Source organism: Pelophylax lessonae, assembly GCF_965119305.1.
Source record: "Pelophylax lessonae genome assembly, chromosome: 4".
In the NCBI taxonomy this organism is placed as follows: Eukaryota; Metazoa; Chordata; class Amphibia; order Anura; family Ranidae; genus Pelophylax; species Pelophylax lessonae.
In genome coordinates, this window is record NC_138771.1 from 23195858 (window position 1) to 23218994 (window position 23137).

The following is a 23137-nucleotide window of genomic DNA, read 5'->3' on the forward strand; positions in this document are numbered from 1 at the left end:
CACAGAGTTTCACCTTAGAAGCTGAATCACCTGTCCAGGTTTTCAACCAGACCGCCCTCCTGGCAGAGTTGACAAGGGCTGCTGACCTGGCAGACATTTTGATAGACTCAGCAGAAGCATCGGCCATATATTTTACTGCCTTTAGGAGCAGCGGAAATGAATCCAGGAGATCTTTCCTTGCTGTTCCAGCCTCCACATGCCCTTTAAGTTGTTCGAGCCAGCACTCAAGATTTCTGGCTACCACCGTGGAGGCCATGGCCGGCTTAAGGCTAGACGTAGAGGAGTCCCAAACCTTTTTAAAGGAGAGAATCTGCCCTCTTATCCATGGTGTCTTTCAGAACACCCATGTCTTCGAACGCCAAATCCGTGCGGCGAGACACCTGAGAAAAAGCAGCATCCACTCTGGGCTTTTTGTTCCATAGGTGCGCCGTATCTTCTTCAAACGGAAATCTCCTTCTTAGGGATTTAGAGAAAAAAGGGGCCCTCTCTGGGTCCTTCCACTCTTTTTCAATAGATTCAGTAAGGACTTTATGAACAGGAAAAAACCCTGCGCTTTGTCTGTTCAAGGCCCTGGTACATTCTGTCATGAAGTGAAACTTGCACCTTTTCTTCTGCGATTTCCAACGTGGTGTAAATCGCTTTCAGCAACTCATCAACCTCTTCCAAGGATAATTTGTATCTAGAAGAACTAGCCACCTCTTCCTTCTCTTCCTCCTCTGAATCCCTGATGGAACAGAGAGCACTCTCCCCCTCATCTTCTGAATCACTTGACACTGCAGACTTAGAAGTAGACGGCTGGGAAGATGTACCACCCGTTTGTTGGGAATCTGAAAGAACTTGTGGCGTCCTGGATAACAGGGAACGAACTGAGGACAGGGTGTCTGTGAGTTCTTTAAATGAAGATATGAATTCATTATTCTGCTGACTAGACTCTTCCTTCACAAGGTCAGCAATACATGCTTTACAAAGTGGCTTCACCCAGGAATCTCTGAGTGGATTCTTGCATGAAGGGCATTTCCTTGATGCTGGGGCTCTTGTCTTCACTGTGGCTTTAACCTAGTAAAGAAAAAGCCACCATGAAAGCCCAATAACCACAAATAAAAGAAAACCACCACCTAGTGATTTCTTGCAAGGGAGAAAATCGTGACCCACACCAAAAAGGATCAGAAGAAAAGACTCCCAGATGCATATATATCCTGTTAGACTGGGAACAGTTACTCAGTCTACAGGGCAGGCTCCAAAGGAGGAAGGAAGAAACCCCACAATAAAAGCTCACACAGTAAAGAAAAAAAAAAAAAGAGGCACCACTGCACCTCTCCTACCTGAGCTTGGCCGGCGCTGGCGGTGCCTGCTTCCACCGTCGCTGCAGACTTTTCCTCCATGTTGTTGAAAAGCGCAGCTTGCTGGCAGATCTCTCCATTTAAATACCGCTTCCCGCGTCCTCCTCTGTGGACCGGAAGCGGAAGCGCCGACCTCGTGACCTGCCTCTGACCCCTGCGTGTATTGCGGTTGGAGCAAACGCCGCCACGCCCCCACCGGAAGTCCCGTCCACCGGAAGTGACGCCGCGCGTCCCCGGGATCAGAGTCCGAAAGTGCGGGAGATTCGAATGCCAAAAGCGGCTCCCCGCCCGCCGACCGGCCGAAGCGCGGACCTCTGACGCCCGGACCGGATCCTCCGATGGGTTTCAGCTCCCCTGAGCGAACGAGGTGAGAGGCTCCGGAGCATACCCCCTTTGACACTCCAGGGAGGGGAGCTGGGATGGTCTCCATGCTGAAACAGCAAACAAAAACTGGGCAACAAATCCTTCTCTCCCCCTGGAGAGAGTGCAGCCCTTCCACATAGCTCCTGCAATGCTTCCACCATGGCGGAGGAAACACAAATGACTGAGGCATGGTGGAAGAGGAGGAGTTTTTATTTGCAGTGTTTCCTGTGGATTGGGTGGAGCTGCGCTCTCTCCAGGTGCTGTCCTGAAAGGCGATCTGAGAAAATAACTCTACAAAAACAGTTTTTTTTTCCTGCTTCTAGACACTGAAGCTCAAAAAAACGCTAAAAGCCTAAAGTGTGCATGGACACTATTTAGCTTCTCGGAGCAGAAAAAAAATACTAACAGCAGCTTCTAGGAGCATGAAGCCTTACGACTCGGGTTACCACTGATCTGGAACACACGAGCATATCACTCTTAGATTGTAAGGGCATTCTGAGTCCTGCTGTATTGAATTGTATTGCAACTGTACTGTCTGCCCTCGTGCTGTAAAGCGCTGTGCAAACTCTGTTGGTACTATGTAAATCCTGTATAATAATCATCATCATCATAATAACCCCCCCTTCTGAACCACCCCAAGCGGATATACTGACCTTTGAGACCACGCCTCTTGATCTTTGACCTTTGGGGGAGGTCCCTAATGCTGGCCATACACTATGCGAAAAATCGACTGAAATTCAGTCATTTGGACAGTTGGTTTTTTGGCCAGTTAATGGGCACAAATCAGTAATCTGACAAATCTGACACTTAAGCCTCGTACACACGCACTGATTGTTGGCCGACTGATCGGCCGTCTTTTGTCCAGTGTTGTTGTGTTGGTTGGAATGTGCTCTAGACTGCACACAAATTTTATCGGCCAACAAAAACCAACTTCAGAAGTGATGTCATGTGATGGTTTACTTTCCGTGTGTTTTTTCTTCTCTGAGCATGCCCAGTCTTGCTCATCTGATTTTTGTCTGCCGAAATCTGTACTGACCGACGGAAAATCGGCCGTTCTGTTGACGGCCAACAAAAATTTTATAGCCTGCACACCAGATTTTGTTCGGCCGAAAAGTCGCAGTCGGTTGTCAGAAGCATCATACTAACAAGCCGGAAATCGGCTGATCGGACGTTGGCCGAAAATTTACGGCCAACAATCGGTGCGTGTGTACGAGGCTTTAGTGACATTTTTTTGGGGACCAGTGACATTAATACAGTGATCAGTGCAAAATAATATGCACTGGTACTGTATAAATGACACTGGCAGGGAAGGGGTTAGCACTAGGGGTGATTAAGCGGTTAAATGCATTCCCTATATGTGCTTTCTAACTGTGTGGGGGAATGGATTTAACAGAGGCACAGAGAGATCGGTGATTCAGCTTAGCTGAATCCCACAATCTTTCCCTGCCTCTCTGACAGGAGAGCCCTCTTGCATTGTTTACATTCCAGAAGGCTCTCCTGTCAGTTTCTCTGAAGATCGCGGGAAGCCGGCGGCGATCGAGCCCGCTCCTCCCGCAGTCTGCCTCCTGCTGTGTCTATTCACAGCGGGAGTGCGGCTCTGGTTGCGCGCGCCGCATGCACAGAATCACGTAGATCTACGCGATTATGGGCAGCCGAGCCACCCCGCCGTAGTAAATCTGTGTGGGATGGTCGGCAAGTGGTTAAAGTGGAACTAAACTCTCCCAATCAACATTGATTATTTTTAATCACTTCAGCCCCGGAAGGCTTACCCCCCCCCCCCCTCATTACCAGGCCATTTATTGCAATATGGCACTGAGTTACGAAGATTGCGACTCTGTACCCAAATAAAATTTATGTCCTTTTTTTCCCCTACAAATAGAGTGTATCAGTGGTATTCAATCGCATCTGCAGTTTTGATTGTTTAAAAAAACAAAAAAGCGACAATTTTGAAGAAAAAAAAAAATATATATATAAATATATATATATATATATATATATATATATTTTTTTTTTTTTACTTTATGCTATAAAACATCCAATAAAAAAAAAAATGTAAAAAATCAAAATGTTTTCATCATTTTAGGCCAATGTGTATTCTGCTACATATTTTTGTTTAAAAAAATCCCAATGAGTGTACACCGATTGGTTTGCGCATATTGGTTGGTATCGCGTCTACAAACTATGGGACACTTTTATGGAATTTTAAATTTTTTTTTTTTTTTTAACTAGTAATGGCAGCAGCCAGCGATTTTTAATGGGACTACAACATTGCAGAGAACAAATTGGACATCTGATACTTATTTTGGGAAGAGCGACACCAATAAAGTGCCAAAAAAAGTGCATGGTCACTGTACTAATGACACTGGCAGGAAAAGAGCTAACATCATGGGCGATTGAAGGGTTAAGTGTGCTCCTAGGGAGTGCTTTCTAACTGTGTAGGGGAGGGGCTTAACTGGAGAAAGACAGAGATTCGTGTTCCTGCTTAGCAGACACACAAGATCTCCACCTTCCTCTCTGACAGAACAGCGGTCTGCCTTGTTTACATAAGCAGACCGTCGTTCTGCCTCTACTCTGAACGATCGGTGGGTCCCGGTGGAAATCGCGTCCGCTAGACCTGCTGATTGGCTCCCGCTGTGATTGGACAGCATGCGCCCCAGACCCTGTGCACGAAATCACGTACAGGTACATGGTTTTGTGCAGGAGGGCCGCCCTGCCACAGTATATCTGCGTGGGGCAGTTCATAGGAATGGTTAATCCTTATGCTGCTAGTATTAGTAAATAGGAAGGTATAATATATTTACTTGTTTTAAACTTTTCTTTTTTTTTTTTTTTTTTTTTTTTTTTTTTTTTACACAGGTCTTTAGTTACCTTTCTGGTTTCTTCCCTAGGCAAATGTCATACATCCCTGGAGTTAAGAAGGGGAGGAGGCATTCTCAGCTAAGCACATGCTTGAGCTAAGAGCAGGTGGATTCAAGGTAGTAAATGCTACATGAATCACTTGCCCTTACTCAAGATGGCCACTGCCAGAAATGCTAAGGGGGTGATTTTTAAACTGATTTCTCAACCAAATAAAGCATGGAGACATGAATGGATGGGGGAGTTTGCTTAGAATATTAAAAATGAATTAAATTGTGTTTTAGTTTGTGTCGCTCAGAGGCAGTGAATATCCACTTTAACCACTTTACGACCGCCCACCGCAGATATACTGCAGCAGGCAGCGGCTCCTAGGCAAAGCAATGTAGGTATACGCCGCTCGCTCTCAGGAGGCTAGAGGGGCGAGCTCTTGCCCCCCGCTCATTAGCTGAGAAGCTGATGCGTGTGCCAGGCGGCTCCGATTGCCGCCAGACACCCACGATCGTTCCCAGCAAAAGAGAAGAACGGTCAGCTGTTGTAAACACAGCCGACCGTTCTTCTTCCTGCAATGATCAGAGCCCATGTGATCCTTCTATATAGGATCACATGTCTCTATGGTCATTTCAGAAGCCCCCCCCCCACAGTTAGAATCACTCCCCTAGGCTCACATTTAACCCCTTGATCACCCATGTTAACCCATTCCTTGCCAGTGTCATTATTACAGTAACAGTGCATATTTTTAGCACTGATTACTGTAGTAATGTCACTGGTCCCCCCAAAAGTGTCAAAAATATCAGTCAGGGGTCCGATCTGTCCACCGCAATGTGGCAGTCCCGCAAAAAAAAAAAAAAAAAAAAAAATTGCAGATTGTCGCCATTACAAGTAAAAAAAATAAATAAATAAAAATGACAAAAAAAACATTCCCGTAGTTAATAGACGCGATAACTTTTGTGCAAACCAATCAAAATACGCTTATGGCGATTTCTTTTTTTACCAAAAATATGTAGTAGAAAACAAATTGGCCTAAAATGTTAAAAAAAAAAATTTGATTTTTAAATTTTTTTTGGGAATGGTATATAGCAGAATGTGAAAAATATTGTTTTTTTTTTTTTTTTTCAAAATTGTCGCTCTTTTTTTGTTTATAGCGCAAAAAAATAAAAATTGCAGAGGTGATCAAATACCACCAAAAGAAAGCTCTGTTTGTGGGGGGAAAAAAAAGGACATCAATTGTATTTGGATATAGCGTCGCACGACCGCGCAATTGTTCGTTAAAATAACAATGCTGAATCGTAAAATAGGGCCTGGTCGTTAAGGGGGCAAATGCTTCCGGTTTAAAAAAAAAAAAACAGGGGTTCTAACCCGCTCTACTCTATCAAAAAATACAATTTTGTCTAAGCATAGACGTCGTTAAAGGACACCTGTCATTAGAAATCATTGGGCTTTGCTGATCTTCTTCTTGGTATGCTAGTTGCCAACACTCTATAGCAAACTACGGCCCTCCAGTTGTTCAGGAACTACAATTCCCATCATGCCTAGTCATGTTTGCGAATGTTAGAGTTTTACAATGCCTCATGGGACGTATTGTTTAGCAACAGCTGGAGTGCCGTAGTTTGGCAATCCCTGCTTTAGAGCAAAGACAAGCATGCAGCACAAAAAAAAAAAAATATTAAAACATTTTATTTCTGTGTTTCTGTTGCAGATTTAGGGTCCTTTCACACGGGCGTTCCGATCAGATCCGCTTGTCAGTTTTTTAGGCGGATCTGATCGGATGCCCCATTCAGCCCTATGGACAGCGGATGTCAGCGGAGACATGTCCGCTGACAACCGCATCCGATCCTGTCCGTGAAATCCAGGCGGATGGAAACCCTATTTTCCATCCGTCCTGGAGATCGGATCGGATGAGAGCGGACAGGCGGTCCGCACTCATCTGATTCCCCATAGAGAGCAGCGGGGGCTGTGACACCTCCCTCCCCGCACTGCAAGCGGAGACGGAGCTGTCATCCGCCGGCTCAGCGGGGATCGCGGATCGATCCCCGCTGAGCAGCACGGATCCGCCTACAGAGGCGGACCGTGTGAAAGAGCCCTTACCCTCACTTCCCGTTTGGCAAAACATTATCAGTAGGATAGGAAGTGATGATAAATCTTACTAACAGACCCCCGAATAGCCAACAGAGGTTTTAACACCTCACCACTCTAACCAAATATTAGAAAACACTTTGGCTGGATGTATATTTTAAGCTATAAGAACCTTCAACATGAAAAAGTGATGAATGCTGAAACCCGACTGAACGAAATGTCCATTACATCCTGCAAAAGCTGGATACAAGACTCACCGGATCTGGACGAGAGACACCACAGAGTGTTCAGCTTGGAGGTAGTACTGACGGAACGGCTGGAGAGGGTGAAGAGATGGAAGCCGCTCTACGAAGAAGAAAGATAAAACAAAAGTGACATTGGTGAGTTCTGTATCAAACATATTCTGGCTAGGAGGTGAAGTGGATCATATGGGGGGGTCATTTGCTTTATTGTGGCTTCTGAAATGCAACATTTATATTCCTATATACAGTGCATCCGGAAAGTATTCACAGCGCTTCACTTTTTTCACTATTTTTTATCTTACAGCCTTATTCCAAAATGGAATAATTTCATTATTTTCCTCAAAATTCTACAAACATAATGACAATGTGAAAGAAGTTTGTTTGAAATCTTTGCAAATGTATTAAAAACAAAAAAAATAAATAGATCCCAGCTACATAGGTATCACAGCCTTTGCCATGACACTCAAAATTGAGCTCAGGTGGATCCTGTTTCCACCAATCATCCTTGAGATGTTTCTACAATTTGATTGGAGTCCACCTGTGGTAAATTCAGTTGATTGGACATGATTTGGAAAGGCACACACCCGTCTATATAAAAGGTCCCACAGTTAACAGTGCATGTCAGAGCACAAACCAAGCCATGAAGTCCAAGGAATTGTCTGTAGACCTCAGAGACAGGAATGTATGGAGGCACAGATCCGGGGAAGGGTACAGAAAAATGTCTGCAGCATTGAAGGTCCCAATGAGCACAGTGGCCTCCATCATCCGTAAATGGAAGAAGTTTGGAACCACCAGGACTATTCCTATATCAGGCCACCCGGCCAAACTGAGCGATCGGGGGAGGAGGGCCTTAGTCAGGGAGGTGACCAATAAGCTGATAGTCACTCTGTCAGAGCTACAGCATTTCTCTGTGGAGAGAAGAGAACCTTCCAGAATAACAACTATCTCTGCAGCACTCCACCACACAGGCCTGTATGGTAGAGTGGCCGGATGGAAGCCACTACTCAGTAAAAGGCACATGACAGCCCGCCTGGAGTTTGCCAAAAGGCACCGGAAGGACTTTCAGACCATGAGAAACAAAATTCTCTGGTCTAATGAAACAAAGATTGAAGTCTTTGGCCTGAATGGCAAGCGTCATGTCTGGAGGAAACCAGGCACCGCTTATTACTTGTCCAATACCATCCCTACAGTGAAGCATGGTGGTGGCAGTATCATGCTGTGGAGACGTTTTTCAGCGGCAGGAATTGGGAGACTAGTCAGGAGGGAAAGATGAATGCAGCAATGTACAGAGACATCCTTGATAAAAACCTGATCCATAGTGCTCTGGACCTCAGACTGAGGCTGAAGGTTCATCTTCTAACAGGACAACGACCCTTAGCACACAGCCAAGATAACAAAAGAGTGGCTACAGGACACGTGTCATTGAGTGGCTCAGCCTTGAACCCGACTGAAAATCTCTGGAGAGATCTGAAAATGGCTGTGCACCGACACTCCCCATCCACCCGGATGGAGCTCGAGAGGTCCTGCAAAGAAGAATGGAAGAAACTGCCAAAAAATAGGTGTGCCAAGCTTGTAGGATCATACTCAAAAAGACTTGAGGCTGTAATTGGTGCCAAAGGAGCTTCACCAAAGTATTGAGCAAAGGCGGTGATACTTATGTACATGGGATTTTTTCCTTTTTTATTTTTAATAAATTTGCAAAGATTTTAAACAATCTTTTTGGATTTAATCCTTTAATTTTTTTGAGCAGTGTATATATGCTATATGTGTGTTTTGGTGCACAGCTGCCGCTCTGTAGCAGTAAAACTGCTATGGGGCAGACAGTAAGTGGTTAATAAAATGCTACATATTTGAAAAACAGAAAGGAAAAAGTGAACCGTGCAATGTGTCATTTACAACGCATTGGCACTTCTCCCTTCACAGTGCACAACAGCAGTCGCTGTGCCTGGGCAATGGTGCGAACATGCCATTAACCACTTACCGCATATACGTCGGCAGACTTTGCGGGGTTATACCGGGATGATGCCTCTAGCTAGTGGCATCATCCCGGTACCGTGGTTTACAGCCAACGGTCGGCTTTCTGTCCGTAACGACCGATGCGGCTCGGGAGCCGCTCGATCGTTACCCGGGTGAGCAGGAGGGGACGTCCCCCCCCCTTCCGCCGCCCTCTGTGACTTTGCTCGGGGCTCCCATCCCACCGGGAGCCCCGAGCACCCAGCCGGCACGTCCGCCGGCTGGATGGAGTCCCGATCAATGCTGGAAACGGCTTTGATCGGGTCTCCGAAGACGTAACACGGAGGCGGCGTCCATGACGTCACTTCCGGGTTACTGTGCTGCAAAAAGCGGCAAATTTAAAAAACGGCTGTACGCAAAAATGCCGTTTTCGGCGTTTTGCATACATGGAAGTGTAGTGGAGGGGTTTGGGGTCTTTTAGACCCTCGATCCCTCCATAAAGAGTACCTGTCACTGCATATTGTGTCACAAGGGATGTTTACATTGCTTGTGACAGCAATAAAAGTGATCAGATTTTTTTTTTTTTTTTTTTTTAAAAAACCTGTAATAAAGTTACAAAAAAAAAAAAATAAAATAGGAAAAAAAATTTTTTAGCGCCCCCGTCACCGTTAGCTCGCGCACAAAAAAAAACGTATACGGAAGTCCAGCCGCGAATGAAATCGATGTCCAAACCACACATGTGAGGTATCGCCACGATCGCCAGAGCGTGAGCAATAATTAAAAAAAAGAGCTACACTCTAACTCTAAACTGGTAACCGTTAAATAAATTTAAAGCGTCGCCTATTGAGATCTCGATTGACCATAGTTTGTCGCCATCCCACGGGGGGGGCGCAATTTTAAACCGTAACATGTTGGTTATCCATTTACTCGGCATGACATCATCTTTCACAATATACAAAAAAATGGGCTAACTTTACTGTTTATTATTTTTTAAATGCAGTGAAATGTGATTTTCCAAATTTTTACCCAAAAAAATGGCGTTTTAAAGACCGCTGCGCAAATACCGCGTGACAAAAAATATTGCAATGACTGACATTTTATTCTCCAGAGTCTTTGCTAAAAAATATATATAATGTTTTGGGGTTCTAAGTAGTTTTCTAGGAAAAAATACTGATTTTAACTTGTAAACAAAAAGTGTCCGAAATAGGGCTGGGGCTTAAGTGGTTAATAAATGAGAGAAGTAAAAAAAAAAAAAAAAAAAAGAATGACAAAAGCAAAAGGAAGGTATGAAAGAAAATACTATGTCAAAAAAAGAGGAGTGAAAGATCTGTGACTTTTTAATTAGAAAACCTGCCCATACCATCATCTCCAAACAATATAGAATCCAGTTCTCGCTGCTTTTGGAGAAATTTCTCCCTTTGTTTCTTCAGCCTCTTGTCTTTCTCCCGTTGTCTCTCTTCTTCTTGCTCTCCCTCCAGTATGACCCTCAGGGCCCTCTCCTCCGCATCATACAGGGCGACACGCTTGTGGACCATGCTGCGAAGCCTGCTTACATGATTTTTGAATGTTTCGTCTGCGCTTGGTGGAGGACTGACACCTGAAAAATGAGAAAAACAGCCAACATTATGTAATAACTGTTCCCAAGACCTCATACTCATCAATGAGTGTCAATTCTAGCACACACAATACGTGTATAAAACACAAGGCTCATGGAACACAGGGGATTAACAAACAGCCTAGAAAAGGCCACCGCCAAGGACACCGAGTCCTTCAGAATTAGAAAGATGTTCAGCAGCCCCAGGTCTGCAGGACCGTGGCATTACACCCACTATCTGCTGATCATGGGTGGAATGATTTCAAGGGTCCTAACAATTAAAAATAAATAAATGTGCATTTATTATTTTTTTTGGAAAGGTGAACTTATCCTTTAACCACTTTACCACCGGAGGATTTTGCGGTCTTACGACTGGGCCACTTTTTGCGATTCGGCACTGTGCGACTTTAACTGACAATTGCACGGTCGTGCAACGCCGTACCCAAACAAAATTTACGTCCTTTTTTCCCTACAAACAGAGCTTTCTTTTGGTGGTATTTGATCACCTGTGCGATTTTTACTTTTTGCGCTATAAACAAAAAAATAGCGACAATTTTGAAAAAATAACAATATTTTTCACATTTTATTATATGAAATCCCCCCCCCCAAAAAAAAATATAAAAATCAAAATGTATCATTTTAGGCCAATTTGTTTTCTGCTACATATTTTTGGTAAAAAAAAAAAAAAAAATCGCAATAAGCGTATTTTGATTGGTTTGCGCAAAAGTTATTGCGTTTACTAACTAAGGGAAAGATTTGTCGTTTTTGGTGTTTTTTTTTTTTAACGAGTAATGGTGGTGATCTGCGATTTTTTTTGCGGGACTGCGACATTGACAGATCGGACCCTTGACTGACATTTTTGACACTTTTGGGGGTACCAGTGACATTTCTACAGTAATCAGTGCTATACATATGCACTGTTACTGTAAAAATGACACTGGCAGGGAAGGGGTTAATTTTATTGGAGAGGGAGGGGTTAATGTATGCCTGGTGCTTACCGACGTGTGGGGGGAGGTGACTATGTGACACAAGGACAGATCGCAGGTTCAGCTATGCTGAACCCTGTAATCTGACCCTGCCTGTCACTTTACACAAGCAGGCGGATCTCCAGACTCGATTCCCAGACGATCCGATCGAGCCAGGCGATCGCCCCTGCTCCTCCCCTGGCCCGACTCCCGCTGTGACTGAATACAGCGGGAGCGAGCCTCCGGCGGCGCGCGCGCCGCCGAGAAGGGGGGAGTGTCTGGTGATGTAGGTCTACGTCGCCAGACGATAACGAACCACTTTGCCGCAGTAGAGCTCTAGTGAGCAGCGGTAAAGTGGTTAAAGTGAAATTCCAGACTAAGGCAGATCATAGATGATGCGATTTTCTTTCCTGTGGGGAGCAGTCCCTGCCAGGAGAACACAGTGATTATTGCTAGAATCTATAGCATATATATTATATATATATATATATATATATATATATATATATATAGATAGATATAGATATAGATAATATTATATATAGCGATATCACCAGGGACACTCAATGATAATACCTTTACACTGTCACTGTAATAATAAGATTGGCTGGGAAGGGGTTAACATGTAGGGCAATCCAAGGGTTAGCTATGTAACTAACAATGTGTAACGTGTGCAGATTTTTACTAAATATCTTTGTTTCTTATCCCTGCTCATGGGATTGTAGACCACACTCTCCCCCACTAAATGGGCCTGATACCACAATTGAAATAAATAAATCAAAAGACTTGCAGTATTTTGGCAAAAAAAGGCCGCGGCACACTTTATTGGTTTTATCCATATTCAAACATCAAACAACATTTGAAAATGACTCAAAATAATCTCATTTTAAATAACCAGATGAAATATAATTGCTCAGTTATTAGAACTCGAGCAACAGTAATTTGAGTATAACAAATAAAATACAATGTCCCCCCTAGAATGCCAGGGTGACCCAACCACACAAAGGTGCTCGCGACAAAAGGGAGGGGAGCTTCTGCTTTGCTCTTTAGCTGCAAAAGGAAGCACTCTAGACCAGCACAGGCTTTTATAGACTAAAGCCTCGTACACACGCGTCGAAAATTGGCCGGGAATTTTCGGCCAACGTCCGATCGGCCGATTTTCGGCTTGTTAGTATGATGCTTCCGACAACCAACTCAGACTTTTCGGCCAAAAAAAATCTGGTGCGCAGTCTAAAAAATTTTTGTTGGCCGTCAACACAACGGCCGATTTTCGTGCAGTCAGTACAGATTTCGACAGGGAAAAATCTAATGAGCAGGACTGGGCATGCTCAGAGAAGAAAGAACACAAAGAAAGCAAACCAACACATGACATCACTTCTGAAGTAGAATTTTGTTGGCCGAGAAAATTCGTGTGCAGTCTAGGCACATTCCAACCAACAGAACACAACTTGGACAAAAGTCGGACGATCGGTCGGCCGATAATCGTTGCGTGTGTACGAGGCTTTACCCCTGGGATCCAGAAACTTCCATGCTTTCCCATTGGCTGTTCCTATGCCCCAGCACCAGAAGGCAGTTTAAATTCATAATTACCTAATTCTGCCTGACTGCCCTGAGCCTAATGCTGCTAATCACAATAAATAGTGTAGGTGGTCACAATCCCATGAAAGTGGGCGTTTACTGCTCCCCCTTTTTTAATTCTCTCTGTACAGAGCCCTTTGTTAACTGGGCTGTGATTGGACACTGTAGACTAGCAGGTCCCGGCCATGAATCATTGGCCGGGATCTGCTGACCGACTCCCACCCTAAAACCCCGTGAGCAAACAGACCAGTATTGTCGCTCTGCCTGCACGAGCCGCCCGTTCACAGTACACTGCAGGCAGGCAGTCTGCAAGTGGTTAAGAAAATCAAGAGGATGGGGTCTCTAATGTTGGTATGGCTATAAACTCACATATCATCATAAGTAATAACTGCAAAAGAATCTTTTCATTCCACAAAAGTTCACTACACTCAATAGTTCGCGTGTAAAACTGCTGAGCGGCCAAACTGCTAAGTTGTTCCATTTGTCATCTGAGCATTTATATGGTGCAGCTGCCTACTCGCCTAGGCAGATCCCAATAGCTGATGATTGCCTTATCTTCTGGACTGCAAAAACACAGCGTGTGCATTCACTCCCCACATCAATCAAAGACTAAGTGGGAATCTAACACAGAAGTGTATACCAAACGACTGATGATTTGACAGAGGCCCTGTGAACAGCCTGCTGAATTTGGATGAGAATGATATGTGTGAATCTTAGAGTCGGTTCACACTGAGGTGACACGACTCCATTACATTGCACCACGACTTCGGAGCGACTTGCAGGGACTTCACATAATGGAAGTCTATGCAAGTCGCTCCGAGGTCGCCCCGAAGTAGTACAGGACCCTTTTTCTAAGTCGGAGCGACTTGTGTCGCTCCTATTAGAACGGGTCCTGTAGCGGTCAATGGACCGCGAGGGAGCGTGACTTGTCAGGCTGACAAGTCGCGCTAATGTGAACCGGCTCTTAGTGTAAAATATTACACACATACAAATAAACATACTGCATATAATTATACACACACGCACAATCTACAGTTAAAGTGTACTAAACCCACAACAGTAAAATCAGTCTGTATATGCAGTGAAGCATGCTCGTTATGCTCACTGTGGAACCTAAGGGGTTAATCCTCTGCATTGTGTATAAAGGCTGTGTGATCCAGTCTTCTCTGATCCTCCCCTTCTTTAACTGACTCCAACCCATCTCATGATAGAACAGAGCATTAGGAGTCAGGCTGCACATGCTCAGTTTGGTGTGTATTGCTAGAGAGTTTTTCTTTTTTGTTGGGAGAGTGCATGTGATCAGCACAGGGCCAATCAGTACTGTGCAGACAGAGGGTTAGGGGAGAATGAAAACTCCTTCTATAAGCTTTATTGGAACTGATAGAAATCACAAGGACTGCTATATACTGCTGATCAGAAAAGGTATTTAGCAGTTTATATTTACTAAAATAATTGCATTTCCATGTTGTGTGTACTGTTGGAGATCAGATATAGTGACTGCAGGTTCCTGGGGAGACCGGATCTAGTGAATGCAGGCTCCGGGGGAGACCGGATCTAGTGAATGCAGGCTCCGGGGGAGACCGGATCTAGTGAATGCAGGCTCCGGGGGAGACCGGATCTAGTGAATGCAGGCTCCGGGGGAGACCAGATACAGTGAATGCAGGCTCCGGGGGAGACCAGATACAGTGAATGCAGGCTCCGGGGGAGATCAGATACAGTGAATGCAGGCTCCTGGGGAGATCAGATACAGTGAATGCAGGCTCCTGGGGGGATCAGATATAGTGACTGCAGGCTCCTGGGGAGATCAGATATAGTGACTGCAGGCTCCTGGGGAGATCAGATACAGTGAATTCATGCTCCTGGGGAGATCAGATATAGTGAATGCAGAGTCCTGGGGGGATCAGATATAGTGAATGCAGAGTCCTGGGGGGGGGGATCAGATATAGTGACTGCAGGCTCCTGGGGAGATCAGATACAGTGAATGCAGGCTCCTGGGGAGACCAGATATAGTGAATGCAGGCTCCTGGGGAGATCAGATATAGTGACTGCAGGCTCCTGGGGAGATCAGATACAGTGAATGCAGGCTCCTGGGGAGAGCAGATATAGTGAATGCAGGCTCCTGGGGAGACCAGATATAGTGACTGCAGGCTCCTGGGGAGAGCAGATATAGTGATTGCAGGCTCCTGGGGAGATCAGATATAGTGACTGCAGGCTCCTGGGTTTATTAACACTTTAATAACCCAAAGGCCTGGTTTAGACTAGCAGTTGGAGGGTGTCAAAAACGGGTGGTTGAGCCACATTTTTAGCATCCTCCCTTTAAAATGCAATGGCAGTGAATCAGGGTTTTATACATGAAGGGATAGGAGACACCGCACACCACTAGCTAGAGAGTGGGGAGGAATGTGAACGACCTCAGCCTGGAACTCCTCCTAAGCCACTCCCCTCAAGTGCATTATCCAACATGATGTGATGAACCATTTACGCGAATGGGGAAGTGCCACAAAGATCCCACAATCACATGCAATACACATGGTTGCTGCGCATTTGTTCAGCAATAATGGAGGTTAAACTGGCGGCGAGGTGGTGTCACATCGCCTCCTTTCTGCCTGTCAACTGCCTCTGAAATGCGATCTGTACATGGGATTGCTTTTCAGAAGAGCGGCGGTTTTAGATGCATGTCTAAACCTAGCCTTAAAGGATAAGTTCACCTTTTGGAACATGTTACATTTAACCTATTCCAGCTCCAGCAGCCAGTTCCCCTGACCCCTCTCTCATTGTTACAGTGGACAAGGTACCTTCTCCCGGCACCCGCTGTCATAATTCAAAAGCAGCGAGACCAATGCCAGCAGATGACATGGCTCCCCAAATCACTGACTGTGGAAAATTCTGCATTTCATTTGGAAATTAAGGTCCCAGAGTCTGGAGGAGGAGTGGAGAGGCACAGAATCCAAGTTGCATGAGGTCCAGTGTGAGGTTTACTCAGTCAGTGATGATTTGGGGAGCCGTGTCATCTGCTGGTGTTGGTCCTCTGTGTTTTATCAAATCCAAAGTCAGCCCAGCCCTCTAGCAGGAAATTCTACAGCGCTTCATGCTTCCCTCTGCTGACCAGCTTTATGGAGATGCTGATTTCATTTCCAGCAGGACTTGGCACCGCCCACACTGCCAAAACTGCCAATACCTGGTCACATGATCATGGGATCACTGTGCTTGATAGGCCAGCAAACTCGCCTGACCTAAACCCCATAGAGAATCTGTGGGGTATTGTCAGGAGGAAGATGAGAGACACCAGACCCAACAATGCAGAAAGCCGTTATCAAAGCAACCTGGGCTTCCATAACACCTCAGCAGTGCCACAGGCTGATCGCCTCCATGCCACGCCGCACTGATGCATTAATTCATGGAAAAGGAGCCCCGACCAAGTATTGAGTGCATTCTATACTGTACATGGACAGACTTTTCACTAAGCCAACATTTCTATATTAAAAATCCTTTTTTTTTTTATTGGTCGTATGTGTGTGTATATATATATAAAAATAAATAAAATTTTCTGAGATACTACATTTTGGGGTGTCGCTAGCTGTAAGCCTTAATCATCAACATTAAAAGAAAGAAATGCTTGAAAGATATCACTCTGTGTGTAACACATCTGTATAAAATATATGAGTTTCACTTTTTAAATTGAATTACTGAAATAAATTAACTTTTTGACAATATTCAAATTTTATGAGATGCACCTGTACAGTGGGAAGGTGTACTTTTTACAGATGGTAGGTGGGAGTAGGATATATTAAGAAAACTCCTTAGAGGCAAAAGACTATAGTATAGTGAGCATGAATAATCCCTAGACCCTAGAATAGGGAGGATGTGCAAAATGAAAAAACAAAAAAACAAAAACAATGTTAGCTGACGCAGCCATATGTTAGTAAGTTGCTGGTTCAAATGTTCAGCTGAATGTATATTTCTTACCTTTTCTCGCAGCCGCCTCTTTTCTCAGTTTTCTCAGCTTTTCCAAGGATTTCAGCATATCCAGCATTTTTTTGGCATCGGCTTGTTTTCTCCTCACTTCACCAAGCACGCTGTCAGCAGCAGCTTTTAGTTCCCGTTCCTTAAATGAAATGTGTAGGGAAGTTAAAGTGTTCTATTTACACATATTTGGTAACATATAAAACAGACTAGGAAGGGTCCCCAAAAGAGATCGGCTTTCCCGAAATATGACAGTGACAGCCACAAAGACTGCTCAACATCTTTCTAAGTGTAAATGCTTTTTACTTTTCTTAAATACTGGAAAACAGTCAGGATCCTGATGGTGAGAGATATAGAATGTATAAGGCCCTGCACACACAGGGTTCAGCTTACATAAGAGCAGTGCATACAACAAGCTCTTACAAAGCATTTGCAAAGCTAGATTTTTGCTCTTTTCATGCATTCCGGTCACTTAAACAATCTACAGGTTTTGAAGTTTGAGTGTTGGATGTCTGTGCCCACACTGGCTGGCTGTGGGCACCCTCCTGCACCCACCAATAGATCTGTGTGGGCACCCTCCTCCACCCCCAATGGATCAGTGTGGGCACCCTCAATGGATCCGTGTGGGTACCCTCATGCTCCCCCAATGGAACCTGTGTGGGCACCCTCAATGGATCCGTGTGGGCACCCTCAATGGATCCGTGTGGGCACCCTCAATGGATCTGTGTGGGCACCCTCAATGGATCCGTGTGGGCACCCTCAATGGATCCGTGTGGGCACCCTCCTGCACTCCCAATGGATCCGTGTGGGCACCCTCCTGCACTCCCAATGGATCCGTGTGGGCACCCTCCTGCACTCCCAATGGATCCATGTGGGCACCCTCCTGCTTCCCCAATGGATCAGTGTGGGAACCCTCAGGCACCCCCAATGGATTCGTGTGGGCACCCTCCAGCACCATCAATGGATACTTGCGGGCACCCCCATGCACCGCCAATGGATCCTTTGGGGCACCCTCCTGCACCCCCAATGGACCCGTGTGGGTACCCTCATGCATCCTTAATGGATCCGTGTGGGCACCCTCATGCTTCCCCAATGGATCCGTGTGGGCACCCTCAATGGATCCGTGTGGGCACCCTCATGCACCCCCAATGGATCCGTGTGGGCACCCTCATGCACCCCCAATGGATCCGCGTGGGCACCCTCATGCACCCCCAATGGATCCGCGTGGGCACCCTCATGCACCCCCCAATGGATCCGCGTGGGAACCCTCATGCACCCCCCAATGGATTAGTGTGGGCACCCTCATGCACCCCCCAATGGATCCGTGTGGGCACCCTCATGCACCCCCCAATGGATCCGTGTGGGCACCCTCATGCACCCCCCAATGGATTCGTGTGGGCACCCTCAATGGATCCATGTGGGCAGTCTCCTGCACCCCCAATGGATCCGTGTGGACACCCAACTGCACCCTCAATGGATCCATGTGGGCACCCTCATGCACCACAATCAGTCCCGCTGTAAGATCGTTGATCACCGCCATTACTAGTATGAGAAATAAATAAAAATTCCAGTATATATCCAATAGTTTGTAGACGCTATAACGTTCATGCAAACCAAATAAAAAAAAAAATTATATATATATATATATATATATATATATATATATATAAAATCTATCTCAGTAGGCGTATATTAACTAAAGACATGTATCAGAATACATTTTGCCCTAAACTTAAGAAATCCGATTTTTTTAATTTTTTGTTATTGGATGTTTTATAGCAGAAAGTTAAATTTTTTTTTTTTCGTTTATATAATAAAAAACGCAGCGGTGATCAAATACCACTAAAAGAAAGCTCCATTTGTGTGAAGAAAACTATAACAATTTTATTTGAGTACAGTGTTGTATTACTGCGCAATAACCAGTTAAAGTAGCGCAGTGCTAATAGCAAAAAAATGGCCTGGTCATGAAGAGGGTAAAATCTTCTGGAGTTCAAGTGCTTAAAAGATAAAAAAAAAGCATATTTAAAATAAATGCATATTTTTTTGTAAGTAAAAAAAATCTGCATATAGTATATTTTTGTTGCAGGAGCCTGTAAAGCATCGCACCAGCAATCAGCAGATCTCTGATGCCATGCAGGTCTCCTGCAGACATGTCAGTACCTCATACGAGGAACCGATACATTCTGACAGGAAGACTCAATGATTTACCATGGCACTCACAGCACCGTGATAGCTAAATGAAAACTACAAGCCAACAGCCGCAAAGGATGTTGGGGCTTGTAGTTAATTTATACACAGAGCTCTGAATAGGAGTGATGTGGCCGTAAGGGTGTGGCCCCGCATGACCGTGCTATGTTCAAAAAGGGACAGCTAGTACAGGGAACTTCTCCCCGTATTGCTGCCATAGGGAGGGGGAGAGGCGGAGGTGTGAGAGGCGGAGGGGTGGAGGGGTGAGAGGCGGAGGGGCGGAGGGGAGAGAGGCGGAGGGGCGGAGGGGAGAGAGGCGGAGGGGCGGAGGGGAGAGAGGCGGAGGGGAGAGAGGCGGAGGGGTGAGGGGGGAGAGGCAGAGGGGTGAGGGGGGAGAGGCAGAGGGGTGAGAGGCAGAGGGGTGAGGGGGGAGAGGCAGAGGCTGAGGGGTGAGGGGGGAGAGGCAGAGGCTGAGGGGTGAGGGGGGAGAGGCAGAGGCTGAGGGGTGAGAGGCAGAGGCAGAGGGGTGAGGGGGGAGAGGCAGAGGGTGGGGGGGGGGGGGGGGGGAGAGGCAGAGGGTGGGGGGGGGGGAGAGGCAGAGGGTGGGGGGGGGGGGGGGAGAGGCAGAGGGTGGGGGGGGGGGGGGAGAGGCAGAGGGTGGGGGGGGGGGGGGAGAGGCAGAGGGTGGGGGGGGGGGGGGAGGCAGAGGGTGGGGGGGGGGGGGGAGGCAGAGGGTGGGGGTGGGGGGGGGGGGGGAGGCAGAGGGTGGGGGGGGGGGGGAGAGGCAGAGGGTGGGGGGGGGGGGGGGGGAAGAGGCAGAGGGTGGGGGGGGGGAAGAGGCAGAGGGTGGGGGGGGGAGAGGCAGAGGGTGGGGGGGGGAGAGGCAGAGGGTGGGGGGGGGGGGAGAGGCAGAGGGTGGGGGGGGGGGGAGAGGCAGAGGGGTGAGGGGGAGGCAGTGGGCAGTGGAAACATGTTACACTCTAAGGCCCCTTTCACGCGGGCGATCCGATACGCCTGTCAGTTTTTTAGGCGGACCTGATCGGATGCTCCATGTATCACTATGGGGCAGTGGGTGTCAGTGGAGACCTCTCCGCTGACACCTGCTGCTATCCGTTCTGATCCTGCCCGTGAAATCCGGACGCATGGAAACCCTATTTTCCATCCGTCTGGAGGATCGGATGGGATGGGATGGGATGGGATGAGAACGGACAGGCGGTCCATTCTCATCCGATCTCCCCATAGAGGACAGCTGGGACCTGACAGCTCTGTCTCTGCACACAGAGTGGAGACGGTCCTATTATCCGCCTGCTCAGCAGGGATCGGCGGATCGATCCCCCGCTGAGCAGATCGGACTCCGTCGGGCAGTGCGCCCGTGTGAAAGGGGCCTAAAAATGGGTGGAGCATGTAACATGTTCCCAAAGCTGAACTTATTTTAACTAAACAACAAAAGAAAAGCCACGTGATCATTACCCACCTTTTTCTTCTCCTCCACTTCTTGGACACGCCGCATCCTCCAGCTGTCGATCTCAGCCTCTCTCTCAGCGACACGTTCCGCTGCCACCTTTTCCTCCTCATTTGCTTCCCTCCTACGCTGGCAGCGAAGCCTCTTCTTACGTATTCTATCCAATTTCAATTTAACGCATTGAATAAACCCCGGCTTCTCTAGCGCCTTTATTCTTTTCTCCAGATCAGCTTTTATGTCTTTGGCTTTTTCATAATCTTCATCCCAAGAGGATCCTCCTTCTTCCAGACTCTGACACAAGGAGCTGAGCTGTGAGACAAGGGTCAGGGCACCATATATTAGGTTCCGGGCCTCTGGTATAGAAACAGATTGAACAGATTCAGGCTTAGGAGGAGGAAGCTTATTTCTCCGACATGCCAGGAAGTTGTACAGGAACCTCTGAAAGATGTCCTTATCAGCTGGGTCCTCCTTACACACCAGCATCTCACTTTGCCTGTTTGGGTTCATTATACTTTTCTCATGCTGCTGATGTGAGAAGTGCGGATCTCGATGGATGTCTGGTACATCTTGGTGGAAAAAATTAGCACCGCCTACTTGAAAACTATTCTTACTAAAAAATGGATTGTTTTGCATACCTGTTACTTCAGAAGCTCTAAAGGGATCCGGTTGGTGCCCAGGTCTTATCTCCTGATGCATGTGGGCATCCTGCCTATGAAGATTAAAAAGAGCTGTACTGTCTGACCTTTCCGGCTCTTGATTCAAAACACTTTTCGGTTGCTGAGCTTGAGTCTGAATGTGCGAGACCTCCTGGCCACCTTCTCTGGGAGGACCACCAAATACAGCATCTATTTGAGGATTGAAAAAGGACGGAATAGCTGTGGGATTCAGTGGGGGTCCGTGAAGAGGTGGAGGAAAACTGTAATGGCTCTGTACAGGATTGCTGGGATGTTGAATGTTTTGAGCAGGCCCTGGTGGTAGTTGTGTAGAGGTCGGCTGTATAATACTTGGAGGTGGTACTCTATGATGAAATGCATCATTTGATGGCAGCCTATTCAGAGGCGTTGGATTAAATCCTTCAAGCTGGGAGCCTCCAAAAGATGAAATCCCTGGTTCTCCAGGCTGAGGTGGGTTTTGAAAACTCTGAGCTTGCTGCTGGGAATCTTGCACCCTAACCGCATCTTGCCCAGGACATGTGTGCTGCAATTCTTCATGCTGGGGTCCATCAAAATAAATGCTTTTGGGTTGGGAAGGTCCACGCTTAAATTCACCAGACTGTAGGCCTCCAAGCTGAAATGCTCTCTGCTCAGTGCTGGCCATAGGAGGAGGAATACCTGACTGGTGACCTCCATGCTGAGACATTCTCTGCTCGGTACTGGCCATATGAGTAATACCAGGCTGAGCAACCCCATGCTGTGATATTCTCTGCTCAACACTAGCCATACGGGAAGGAATATCTGATGGTGCACCTCCATATTGAGGTACTCTAGGCCCAGTGCTGACCATATGAGGAACATCAGACTGAAGACCTCCGTGCTGAGATGTTCTCTGCTCAATACTGGTCATTTGAGAAGGAATACCAGGCTGGGGTGCTCCATGCTGTGATACTCTCTGCTCAGCGGTGGGAATACCGGGAGGAATATCAGAAAGAGGACCTCCACGCTGAAATCCTCTCTGTGCAGTGATGGTCATACCAGGAGGAATATGCTGCCCATGCTGAGATAATCTATGTCCATCACTGGTCATATGAGGAATATCTGACTGAGGACCTCCATGCTGAGATAGTCTAGGCCCAGTAGTGGCCATATGAGGAGCAATATCCAACTGAGAACCTCCATGTTGCTCAATGCTGCCCATATGAGGAATACCAGACTGAGGACCTCCATGCTGCTCAATGCTGCCCATATGAGGAATACCAGACTGGGGACCTCCATGCTGCTCAATGTTGGCAATATGAGGAATACCAGACTGAGGACCTCCATGCTGCTCAATGCTGCCCATATGAGGAATACCAGACTGAGGACCTCCATGCTGCTCAATGCTGCCCATATGAGGAATACCAGACTGAGGACCTCCATGCTGCTCAATGCTGCCCATATGAGGAATACCAGACTGAGGACCTCCATAACGAGATTCTTTCTGATCAGTGCTGGTCATATGAGGAGGAACGCCAGGCTGTGGACCTCTCTGCTCAACGTTGGTCATATGAGGAAGAATACCAGACCTTAGATCTCCATGTTGAGATGTTTTCTGCTCAATGCTGGTCATATGAGGAATACCAAGCTGTGGACCTCCATGCTGAGATGTTCTTTGCTCAGTGCTGGCCATACGAAGACGAACATCTGACTGTGAACCTCCATGCTGCTCAGTGTTGACCATATGATCAATACCAGACTGAGGACCACCAAGATGAGATGTTCTCAGCTCAGTGCTGGCCATATGAGGAGGAATACCAGGTTGTGGACCACCATACTGTGACATTCTCTGCTCTGTGCTAGGCATGTGATCAATACCAGACTGAGGACCTCCATAATGAGATGTTTTCTGCTCATTGCTGATGATAT

The 23137-nt window shown here is 46.6% G+C and overlaps 1 protein-coding gene across 1 annotated transcript in view; it reads right to left on the minus strand.

Moving 5' to 3' along the window:
• The window catches only part of PDCD7 (programmed cell death 7), a gene marked incomplete at its 5' end in the record, with an annotated part of 127183 nt that overhangs the window by 103043 nt on the left and 1003 nt on the right, over positions 1–23137 (minus strand). The window contains 6 exons of the mRNA XM_082253462.1: positions 6890–6977; positions 10188–10424; positions 16931–17069; positions 20589–21856; positions 21920–22405; positions 22646–23137. The exon at positions 22646–23137 is cut by the window's right edge and continues 258 nt beyond it. Coding sequence (XP_082109588.1) covers positions 6890–6977; positions 10188–10424; positions 16931–17069; positions 20589–21856; positions 21920–22405; positions 22646–23137 — 2710 coding nt within the window. The remainder of the gene's footprint in view (positions 1–6889; positions 6978–10187; positions 10425–16930; positions 17070–20588; positions 21857–21919; positions 22406–22645) is intronic.